Here is a 12,535-nt window from a genome sequence, read left to right on the forward strand (position 1 = left end):
TTGGTCCTCTCTCCACTGATGAGGACTTTTACGCTGAGGTATTGGTTCCAGAAAGTGGCTGAAAACACTGCTCAGGGGTAAGAGTCTAACAGCATAGAGGAAACAAAATCAGAACAGTAGAGGAATAGGAAACTAGAGCAGTAACCTAAGATCAATGCCATTTAGGGGCAGGGAAGATTCATTCCAGTTCTAGGTCACACTTACAAGATGCAAAAGGATATAAAGCAGGGATACGGCTTCAAAGATGCAGAATGGGGACCGCTGTGATGCCAGGTGAGGGCCACAAAAGCCAAGGGAATCTGAGCAAGACAAACTAAGGAAAGAGAATAGGCCCAACCTCTATTAAATAGCATCTGACAAGAACGAGGCAGGAAGCAGGCCCCAACCTGGGTGAGAGTTCGGGAAAAACTTCCCATCCACATAGCACAATGTTGTAGAGTGGAAGGTGGGAAAGAGAGAAACCTTGGATAAACTAGTCCATGTAAGTAGCTTGCCCTCATCATGGATATAATGAACTTTAAACAAGCTGGAGAAGATACCTAGCAAGGCACCTCTCCACCCTTGGGTATTAAGTCTAACAGCAAAAACCTGACTGGGTTAGTATAAATTTCTACAAAATACCTCTATGCTTATAAGCAGAGAGAAAGCATACTAGGTAAAGGCAATAAAAAGCTCTTGCCTAGCCATGCTAAGGTGAGTGCCATTTTCTAGTCAATTAAAACAATGGCGATTCAAAGCATCTTTCTTGATTCTATAGTTTGTAAGAGCTCCAATTTTGTAAGCTTCATAATATTTTTAATAAATAGGCCTGATTTGTGGATTTGTCCCATAGGGGGCGGCATGGTGTAACAGAAAGAGCTTGCACTTAGAAATCAGAGACCTGGATTCAAATCCCAGCTTTGTTTTACTAGCTATATGAGCTTGAACAGATTACTACATCTGACACTCAGTTTCCATGTATGTAAAATGAGAATAATACCTATACCTTGAAGAGTTACTTGTGAATCAGGTAATCTACATCAAAGATGCATGGCATATAATAGACAATACATTGTCAATATCCTATTTAATGTTATTTTTATTATAGAAAACCTTACGGGAATCTGAGCCTTTTCTATGAGTAAGTTTGTGTCTGCACCTATATTTTTAAAACTTCAATGTGTAAAGTCAAAACTTGGCAAGTGGAAGAACTTAGGAGACAACTAATTTACATTACCAAAGGAGTCTATGACTTACCAAATAACAAAATATCTAAGTAGAGTTTCTAGAGTGCATTTTTATAGACTGCCACTGGGCTAGAGATACAAATGAAATATCATCTCTGCCAGAAGTTAGGCTAATAAGAGAAACAGATATATTAACAAAAAATTACCTGGTAATTGCCTACCTGCTATGAAGTTGTCAGTATTAAACTCCTATGATCAAAGAGAGCTTCCTGGAGGAGATGACGGAATCTGGAATGAAGGATAAGCAAGAGTTGAGCAGAAAAACAGGAAAGAGAAGAGCATTACAGGCAGAGAAAGCAGATTGTACAACTGTTTGTAGTTTAGGGAATTGCAAGCAGTTTGGCTGAAACTCAGGATCTAAGAACATTGTTCATTCTTTTCTTTCTATTTAAAAAATATATATTTACTGGCCACCCTCTATATGCCAGGCTCTCTTTGCAGTAACAGGGATACAGTGATAAATAAAGCAAAATATCTGCTCCCATAGAGCTTACTTACATTCTAGAAAGAGGGACAAAGAGTGAAAACATAAACAAACAAGACAATTTCGGATCGTGAAAATTCCAATGTATAATACAAAACAGCAGCAGGGGTGGGAGTAGGCAGGAAGTGTGTTGAATTCACTAGGATGATGATCAGCAGAGACCTATCTGGAAAGATGACATTTGAACCAACCCCAGGACTGCCTGGAAAGAGGAGGTAGAATAAGAAGTGGAGACTGTGGAAGGATCCCTGTGGAATGGAGCATCAAGACCTATTAGACTAAGAAGGAACAACCAGAGAAAGAAGATTTAAAAAACAAGAGAGCAGTGTCACAGAATCAAAATGTGTAGAGAAAGACTGAATTCAAAAACTGAAAAGCTTCAGTTGTTTTGCTTTTCTCAACAAGGAAGTCATCAGTGATCTAGATGAGAGCAGTTTTTGAAAGGAAAGAAATAGAAACTGAACAGAAGCTAAGCAGGGAGTAAATGAGAGGTAAAGAAGTAGGACAGGAATTTTCACTCTTTTAAAATCTTGGCTGCAAAAGGGAAGAAGGAGGGAAGGTAGTAGCTAGAGAAGTGTAGGGTTGAAAGGGCATTTTTTAAGGCAGGAAAACTATGTATGCTACGATGTCCCACAATTTGTTTAATTCTACAAACAACTCTTCATTTCTATTTCCACCTTCGCAGCCCCTGTCTGCCCTCTCAGCTCACAGAACCTTCCCAGTGTTTAATCTTCTCTTGGCCACAGGGTCCTTAGTGGATTCCTCCCTGGCTGTATGAGGGTGGCCTTCTCTATGCCACAGAAGTGCCAAACTCACGTTGGCCTGAAGACGGGTTGCACAACTCCCTGCTAAGAGGATCTGGCCAATTACATTCAGATTTTATTATTAACTTAAAATGTGAGTGATCATCATTCTGTTTCTTAAAATATAACTCTCTCTTGGGTCCATTTACTTCTTGGAAGCCAAGATTCCATGAGCTATGAAACACAAAGATGTGGAAAGCAGCAAATGACAAATGGAACCCAGTGACGGGGAAGTGCTGTTGAAAACTGAGGAGAAACATTTAGTGTCCTACCCCTCACAAAAGCAGAAGCATTTCAGAGCAATGAAATCTGTCACTGCATTCTCTGTCCTTCCCACAAGTGTGACCACTTTGAATTGTTCAAAAGCCATTTATGAAAAGAGGGAAATGCAATTTAGAAGAACATACCTGCTGGGTTACCTACAGGGCAAAGTTTGCAGCGCAATTCCATTCTGTGTGTATAGGATTCACTAACTTCAAAGGAGCCTGCTAAGAAATAGAGAGCCTATCACAAACCTAGCCTCTGGTGCCAGCCCAAGATTCTGTTTTAAGGCTGTTGAGTATCTTGAATTGGTTTGTGTATATCTTTTGGGAGTAGGTGGATGGAGAATGGAACTCTTTCACTTACTACCCATTTCTGTGTGGTTTTCAAAACACAAAGTAGAACTCCTGTGAGTCAATTAAAACTAAGCATCTCTCAAGGACCCAAGGGGGAAAGTTGGCTCCTAGAAAAGGCAGCTCAAGGCAGGGGGTGGAATGATTTGGTCCATCACATGGGTATTTTGGTGTTTTCTCTCCCACTCCTTTTCTGTGGGTATAGTGGTCACAGGCAGCAGCAATTTTTTTTTCCAATACTGCTGTTTCTCCCGGTGACACATGGGTGAGGCAATAGAGGGGAGGGGGTGTTGTTTCCTTCGGATGCATTTGAAGGTTATCCTGATCTTCCACATGTAAACCTTGGTGACCTTTTTCCAGATGATGTTACAAGCACTATGGCATAAAATACATAGCTCAAAAAATCAACAGGGATCCGGAGATATCATTTATCTTGGGATATCAGAAGGTGAACAAACCCCGGAGGTCCTACCGAAGTCCTGATGAAAGATTCAGTAAAAATCTTCATGTATAAATTATTTAAAGTCTACTCAAACACAGTGGAAATAAATTCACTGAAGCACAAATTTTATATATATAGACAGTGGTATATATATATATTATAGAAAGAGAGAGAGACAGTGGGATATATATATTTTATATATCTATATATAGACAGTGGTACATTAAAATTGTGAAGATAGATATTTGGGCAAATATGGATTATTATTCTTTTCTTTCTGTTCTGCCATGCCCCCTGCCTTTAAGAAAAAAAGCAATAGCTTTAAGTCAATTATTCTTTCCTGAAATGTCGTCTCCCCATAACGTCCTCAAAATCCACATCAACTCTACTCTGCTGTTGTTGGCCTGACCCACAGAGACCAGGAGTTACAACACTCATTACAATGGCAAGAAAGCCAAGCTTCCTAAGCCAGCACTAATACTATGAGCAGAACTTTCATCAAACGGCTCCTGGGTCAACCAGAGGGGAAATTCAAGGTTCTACCAGTCCTGGCCTGCCCAGTGGGCCCTCTCAGGGAAATTGAGGAGCATAAGCAAGTTTATTAAAATAACAACTGGGCAAGGTGCCTGCAATGGTTAATGGAGCATATGGCCTGAATCTGGGGATGGAAGCTGCACTTTGCATTCTTTTCCAGGAAGGGAGGGAGCAGCAGTGGCCTAAGTCCTTGGAAACTCTCCTCAGTGCCCTGGCTGGCATCCTGGAGATTTTCCCAGACTGTTCTGGGAGGGGTATCCCACTCTAAGCAATAGGTTCCACTAAGTCTTCTAATAAATAATACAATCACCATGCAAGTCAAATATTTAGATTCCCACTACAGCAGTGCTTCCCAAGTGTGGGTCCACGAACCAAGTAGATAATATTTACCACTTAATATTCAAGCTCTTTTGTATCTCCTTCCTAGTTACTATGGTTATAACTAGGTCTTCTCTTGAAATCAAGAGAAGCTTTAAGTCAATAGTCTTTCCTGAAATGTCATCTCCCCATCTTTCCTGAAATGAAATCTCCTATCTCTCATGTTCTGCGAGCTACAGTCAATCAGTTATATCACTCACTAATTCACTCTAAAATGTAGGTTAGGAAATCTACTGGACTAGATCATCACCAGCGGAAGATACCATACAAGAAATTATTATTCACCTTTATTATCAACAGCATTCTCACCTTGAAGTATATCTGATTACTGGTTTATATTTTAATGATCTTAAAATGTTATTCTCTATTTAGGGTGAAGAGAATTTCAATAATATTAACATCTTCTGTTTTTAAGGCACTTAAAGCATCTTTTTTTTTTTTTTTTTGAGGCAGAGATTTACTCTGTTGCCCAGGCTGGAGTGCAGTGGCACAAATTTGGCTCACTGCAACCTCTGACTCCCAGGTTCAAGTGATTCTCGTGCTCAGCCTCCCAAGTAGCTGGGATTACAGGTGCCCACCACCACACCTGGCTAATTTTTGGATTTTTTTTTTTTTTTTAGTAAACACAGGGTTACATCATGTTGGCCAGGCTGGTCTCAAACTCCTGACCTCAAGTGATCCACCCGCCTCGGCCTCCCAAAGTGCTGGGATTACAGGTGTGAGCCACCGCACCCAGCCCACTTAAAGTATCTTTGACAAACTAAATTACTCCTTATAGTACTTATTCATAGTACCAGTTCACAGAAGCTAAATGATTTGCTCAAGATCATATATGCTGTAGGTAGCAAGACAGGACTTCAGTCCAGGTTTCTCTAATTTTAAGACAATTGTTCTTTCTGCTATATTTGGGCTGGCTCTTCAGTCAAATATCAGCAAAGATAAAGCAAAATTATCTGGGTTATTGTTTTCAGGAATCTATGGTAGATTAAGTAAATTAGATCCTTTCAGGATGCTTTGCTTTTAGTATTATTTCTAAGAGACAGTCAAATATCACTATTCATTATGCTCCCAGATTGCAATATTTGTTTCAGTTTCAATTCCACTCAACATGCTTTACTGAGAGCCTTCTATGTACCATTTATAGCACAAGAGGTTAATAATACAATGATGATTAAGACACAGTGTACTTGGGAGGTCTTCATAGTCCACTCATATGTCCATGTTCAGACTATATGATCTGGGAAATACAAAAGATTCTACACATCCCTTTGCTTGCTTTGTTCCTTAGTCCATTCCTTTGTTGACTGACTTATTCAATATTTACTAAGCAGAGATGAGTAAGACATACATACTGCATGCTCTCTAGAGTTCATGGTCCAATGAGGAAGACAGACAGGAAAATGGATAATTTATAATAAAACTTGGTAAATGCAGTTACAGAGATATAAATAAAATGCTCTAAGAGGCAAAATAACTGAGCAACTAACTCTACCTGTGGAAAACAATACAGGCTCTCCTTGAGAGATTGGATCTTAAAATATGATACTCCATTAAAATATTAGACTGTCAGCTCATTTAAGGCACATTCCATATACTCCTTAGTCCCCTCCAAACAGTACGTTCTCACTATTCGTATGTTGGGAGATCAAAATACAGACAGATTTTGCAAAGTGCTTGACTATGGACTGAAAGTGTTGCAAACTTCAGTGGTTGCTTCTAGTTCTAGTAATTTTTACTATCAGTCTTCTACTGGCCCCCAAAAACTATGTCCATGTCTGAACCCTCATAACCTATGAATGTGACATTATTTGTTTTTTGTTTGTTTATTATACTTTAAGTTCTAGGGTACATGTGCACAACATGCAAGTTTGTATGTATACATGCGCCATGTTGGTGTGCTGCACCCATTAACTCGTCATTTATATTAGGTATATCTCCTAATGCTATCCCTTTGCCCTCCCGCCACCCCATGACAGGCCCCGGTGTGTGATGTTCCCCTTCCTATGAATGTGACATTATTTGAAAAAAGGGTCATTGCAGATTAAATTAAAGATCTTGTGATGAGATCATCCCGTATTATATGGGTGGATCCTATACCCAATGAAAAGTTCCCTTATAAGAGACAGAAAAGAAGGCACAGACACAGAAGAGAGGCCATGAGAAGACAGAAGCAGAGATAGCAGTGGCACGCTCAGAAGAAATGCTGACAGCCACCAGAAGCTAGAAGAGGCAAGAGAAAGTATTCTCCCCCTAGAACCTCCAGAGGGAGTGTGGCCTTGCTGACACCTTGATTTCAAACTCTGGCTTCCAGAGCTGTAAAAGAATAAATTTCTGTTGTTTTAAGTCACCCAGTATGTGGTAATTTGTTCCAGCAGCCACGGGAAACTAATACAAGATCTAGTATGTTTCTCTAGTAGCAGCAATGTCAAGAAGCCCTAAGAGTTCAAGTAATTTAACTCTGTGTACCACAAAAAGTGAATTAGATGAACTAAGTGCCACTCCTCAGGAAGTTTCCACAGAGTCATGGAAATGCTAAGGTGGATGGCAGCATAGCAAGTCTTTGTAGTGAGACAGATTTACATTTGGCAGCCTATTCTACTTCTTATCAAGAATACAAATTGGAAAATTTTATAAGCCTAAGCTTCAGTATTCTGATCTGCAAAATGAGAATTGCTGTAAGTGTTAAACAAAATAAAGCACTTAGAGCTCTTAGCATTATGGCTGGCTCACAGCAGGCACTAAGTAAATATCAGATATTGTTATTACCATTGTGGATACATGCACACAGCTGAACACACTGATCAGATAAATGAAGAAGGAAGTTCAACTACAGTCAATTATGAATTCTTTGCATGGGTCCTATTTCAAGAGCAATTTCAAATCCTCAGTTATGTTCTCTTCTTCCTCACTTCTAAGGCACCTACCCCTGCTATCATCAAAAACAATCAACAATTTTGAAATCCTATTACTTGCAGTTTCCTATTTTTCCCACTAAAGATTGGAAAAAGTACTAAGGCTTTTTTAAAGACTATCAAAGTTATTTAGCCCAGGCCTTTATACGTTTCTCTCCTTTTAACCTGGAAATATGTTTCTTCTTTCCTAACCACTTACCTTTGAGGACAATGTGTCCTTCCATCTTTCTCACTAAGCACCAATGCCAGCACTGGTGCTCACAATCGATCACCCCTCCTTATTATATTATCAACCTCACCACTCGTATCTTCAACCATTCTCTCTCCAATAGTTTCTTCTTCTCCACACTCACAAATACCTTCCTTCAGCTTTGCTACCCACATGCTCTCAGTTCATCCCCTCCTTGATGTTTTGGCTTCCCCTCAGCTCAACCTGTCCCAAATTAAACTTACCATCCATTCTACCACCCAAACCAAATCAGGACTGAAATTTAACTCCTTTAGTTTAATTTCCTATCTTCCCAGGAATCAGTTTGATATCTGCTAATAACTTTGAGGCCTATACACTCACTTCTCCCAGTTATCTGGAACACTTGTCCCTAAAACTTTCACATAGCTGGTTCCTTCTGATCATTGGGTTCTTACCCAGACTCCCCTTTGTACAGTGATGCTTCCTCCCCTGGCCTCCTTATCAAAAGCATCTTCCTCCTAAGTCACTCTCTAGTTAAAATCCACTTTCATTGTCTTCACAGAACTTCATACTACCCAAAATTAATCTTATGTGTTTTCTGACTTATTGTCTAATTCACTCTCTTTGAGCTATTTGAAAGCAGAGACCATGTCTGTCTAGCACAAAATAACTGTTCCATAAACATCTTTCAATGAATGGCTTTCCTGGACTTCTATTTTCTTCCACACAGCCACAGCTCTTGCTTAGCCCCACAGCCTCAACAAGATAAATATCTGGAGGGAAAATATAGCTTGGACCACAGCTTCCCAGCTGGCCTTCCTGCTATCTCTTCCTCAGCATGTTCATCTTACATCCTAGTTGCTATCCTAAATCATAGCTCTCATCTTGTCAATTCTTCAAAATTATTTGATGACTACCCACTGGCTACAAAATAAGGTACAAACTGCTTATCTAAGCATTCAGTACCCTCCTCTGGTCCCACCCTACCTTTTTAAAAATTAAATGCTGTTTTTAAAAATATGTTTTTTGAAATAATTATAGACCCTGAAGGTTACAAAGAAATGTACAAGAAGTGCCATGCACCCTTCCCTCAGCCCCCTACAATTTTAACATTTTATACAACTCATAGAATATCAAAACGGGACTACTTGTGCTCTTTCTTCTTCCTCTGTTTCTAATCCTCTTATCGTTTGTACATTTACTATTAAAAGCTACCTCCAGTCATTCTTTAAAAGTGGATGTAGACATAAATTAATATAGACATACAGAAGAATGAATGGAGAAAAATAAATGAAATGATAGAGTATTTCATCAATCCTGTCCCAATAAAATATAATCCCTCTTTCCTATATACCTGCACTTATTTGCTGAACTTCTCTTATAAAACCTATGTTCTGCCACAGTCTCACAGATGCATACTTTCTTTATACATCCATTAAAACAGTAAACTCCCTAGAGACAGATATAATTTCTTATTAATTTTATATCCACTCAAGCACCAAGTACAGTGCTTCTATTAGAGCGGGATCTCAAGTAATAAAGAACCTTCATTGTGAATGAATGGATGAATTAAATATCTCTGCCCCAAGAGTAATTAAATATCTCTGCCCCAACAGCTGAGGGATGCTTCCTAATGGAGGTTATGTTTGAGGAAAACCTTGAACAGATCAGTAGAACTCAAAAAGGTAGAAGAGGGAATCCTTTTACTGGTAGCCATTATTTAAAGAACATATAATTTTATTTAAGAACATTATTTAAAGAACATATAAATTTATCTCATCCTTTGTGTGCATATACAGATGCACCACAATTTATTTAACCATACTCCTATTGGTTAGAATAAATTTTGAGTTCGTGTTACCAAAGACCCAAATAAGAATGTCATAAACACAAGATACTGTCTCTCTTGTGCGAAAGAAGCTCAAAAGGAGACAATTCAAAGTTGATATGCAGACGTAATGGTCTTCAGGCAACAAGCTCCATTTTTCAGCCCCACCATCCTAGCATGTGGCTTCTATCTCCAAGGTTGCTCCATGACCTCATCCAACACATCTAGTTACAGGCAAACTGGAAGGAAAGAGAAAGAATGTAACGACCCAGCTAAGCCAGGTCCCTTTATGTAGCCTTCCAGAAGTTTCATACCATACTTCCATTTCCATTTCAGTGGCCAGAACTTAATTATATTGCCATGCTTAGCTGCAGGGGAAGCTGAAAAAAGGTGGTCTTTTACATAAGTGCATTGGTGTCCCAATTAAAATTAAGATTGTGTAACTAAACAAACAATAATGGATACTGGGTAACAACCAGGAGTGAAAAGGCAAAACTGACATCTTGCCCTGCCAATTAAGAGCAAGTATGCACATCATCTCCTACAGTAAGGAAGAAAAGCATTCCGTCTAGTTCTAGTCCCTAAAATAGAAGAAACCTTGATACTGACTCCCTAACAAATCAGACCTTATCCATGAATTTGGCAATATTCCGATGATAATCATGTCTGATTTTCCGCCATCAACAGACTAACTGTAACCTGGTTAGAATGTGGGCTATTTCTTCAATTAACTGTTGTATTTTTTAATGAGCAAGGTAGTCCTTCAGAATATGGAGGTGGACGGCAGCTAGGATTTGAAACCAGGTTTACCAACTTCCACCACTGGAGTCTCCTCTTCTTCGTTCACCCTTTTAAATTCCTGCTACTTTGTCAAATGCAAAAATCATCTCTGAAATAATAGGGAATGAATAAATGAATAACATTTAGCTTTCTAGCCTGTTTCATCCTCTCCACAGCTGCCCAGCTAATAATAAAAGCGTGTGTGGGAAACGAGGGAAGGTTCCCCTACTTCTGTCTGGGCTGAACCTGTCAGAGTTCCTCTCTTTCCTTTCCCTGACGCTAAGACCAGAGCCCACTACACAATTTGTGGGGCCCTGTGCAAAATGAAAATGTGGGGCCCCTAGTTCAAAATGTGTAAGCATTTCAGGAGGTGACAGCAGGGCATTAAACGAAGCACAGGACCCTTCTAAGTGCGGGGTCAAATGCACTGTTCCTATGCCTATGAAGCAGGCTCTAGCTAAGACTATATTTTTCCTAACATCAGTTTCTGGCTTCGCAGATTCACAGCCCTGCTCTGATGAAGAAGCCTGCTCAGAAGTCTTCCTCCCCACCGACAGTGACTACGACTCCAGCGATGCCCTGAGCCCCAGAGACCTGGACCTGGTCTACCTATCATCACACGACATTGCGCAGCAGACCCTTACCGGCCTAAGCGGCAGCGCCCCCGACGTCCTACAAGTGCACGACGTGAAAACCCCACTGGGGCCGGGCCAGGATCCCCAGGGTGAGGGCCCAAATCCCGATCGCTCATGTGCCGAGTTCCTCCATAGCCTGACCCTCACGGGGTTCACACCCAAGAACCACGCCAAGACTGTGTCCGGTGCGCGGCCGCCGCTAGGCTTCCTGGGAAAGCGGAAGCCAGGCAAGCACCCCCACTACGGCGGCTTCAGCCGCCATCATCGCTGGTTGCGCATGCACAGCGAGACCCAGTCGTTATCGCTCTCTGAGGGCATTTACACACAGCACCTGTCCCAGGCCTGCGGTCTGGCCCAGGAGCCCGAGGAGACCAAGCGGGCCGGCCCTGCCCTTGATGGTCCCAGGAGCCTAACTCTGGCCCACGCTGCCAGCCTTCCTGAGGAGCGGAACAGCAGTCTCCAGGACGCGAGGCCTTCGGTCCGCCGCCTCTACGTGGAGCCCTACCCAGCGGCCCTGGTGGCCCAGGACGAAAAACCATGGGCAGGCTTGAGCCCGCCCTCTGGAGGCCGCAGCACCCTGCCCAGCCCCACTGGCCCCGATGTGAGTCAGGAGGGCCCCACCGCCTCTCCCGCGTCAGAAATACTCAGCAGCATGCTTTAGGGAGGCCCATCCCAGCCGTCCACCCCTCCATCGCTACTACCTGCGTTTTATATCACCCTTACCCCCGTCCTGCCCCACTGTGTACCCACTCATTTTCAAGCGTTTTGAATGTTATAAATACAAAGGTTACAAGTTCAAGGTCCTCTTTTTTTGGAATAGTGTGGTGGGTGGAGGCCAGAGTTGCCAGTGCCATTCCCACTTCAGCCTAGAAAGGGCATGGGGGAGTTGTTGTGTCAATATGGAATACGACATGCAGTGACTCAAACATGCCACCCTGTTGGTGGCACCTATGACTGAAGTTGGCCATCCCAAAGAGAGACCCTCTGTTCTGCAGCTGGTTCTGTAATCTGACCCCTAGTTTAGGGCTCTTTCATGAATTTGTGATTGATGAAGAGAAGTTCTATAAATGAAAAGATTAGCATCATTTCTCCCTCCATTCCAAACCTTAAGAAGAGTTTGAGGGAAAGACACCAGGTTGTGTCTATAGGGCACGGGGTTAAGTGGGCTTGACCTTGGTTCCCTGTCAGCTAAACTAGGTCATTCCAAAGTACAGCGTTCTCAGGGCTCACCTTATCCAATTTATCCATTAGTACTTATCTGATTAAATAGGCCTTGACAGGCCTTTTTTTCTTCGCATAGTGCTGTGTGGAGACCACCAGAAACGAAAAGTAGAGAATTCTTCTCTTTCAGCTCTATCTTGCAAAGACAGAATAGGACAGAAAGTAGCCCTTCCTGTATACTCAGCTCCCATCCAAACATGAAAATGATCCATAGATTTTTACAGGGGTCAAGGAGATGGCTAAGCAAAGTGAAAGCCTGAATTACAGATAAGACAGGGGAGGGAGAGAGACATGGGCAGAAATATATTTCCTTTACAATTCTAAGTTAAACAAAGTAAATCCATGAGGGCTGTGTCTCTGAAAATCATAGTGGATCAGCTCCAGATTCTTTGGTGATGAAATTGTCATTGAACCAGAAAGCGCCCTGCAGATATGGTCAGTCAGCAATGGGCTCCTCACAACCCCACAGGCATATCCACTCACCCTAC

General features: G+C 41.5%; 1 protein-coding gene across 1 annotated transcript in view; it reads left to right on the forward strand.

Annotated features, from left to right (window-relative positions):
- The window catches only part of ANKFN1 (ankyrin repeat and fibronectin type III domain containing 1), a 465,421-nt gene extending 453,796 nt beyond the window's left edge, over positions 1–11,625 (forward strand). Inside the window, exon 21 of the mRNA XM_055257387.2 lies at positions 10,691–11,625. Within this exon, the coding sequence (XP_055113362.1) occupies positions 10,691–11,487 (797 nt within the window). The 3' untranslated portion in view covers positions 11,488–11,625. The remainder of the gene's footprint in view (positions 1–10,690) is intronic.
- The last annotated feature ends 910 nt before the right edge of the window (positions 11,626–12,535 follow it).

This window comes from Symphalangus syndactylus, chromosome 20 (genome assembly GCF_028878055.3).
Source record: "Symphalangus syndactylus isolate Jambi chromosome 20, NHGRI_mSymSyn1-v2.1_pri, whole genome shotgun sequence".
Classification (NCBI taxonomy): Eukaryota; Metazoa; Chordata; class Mammalia; order Primates; family Hylobatidae; genus Symphalangus; species Symphalangus syndactylus.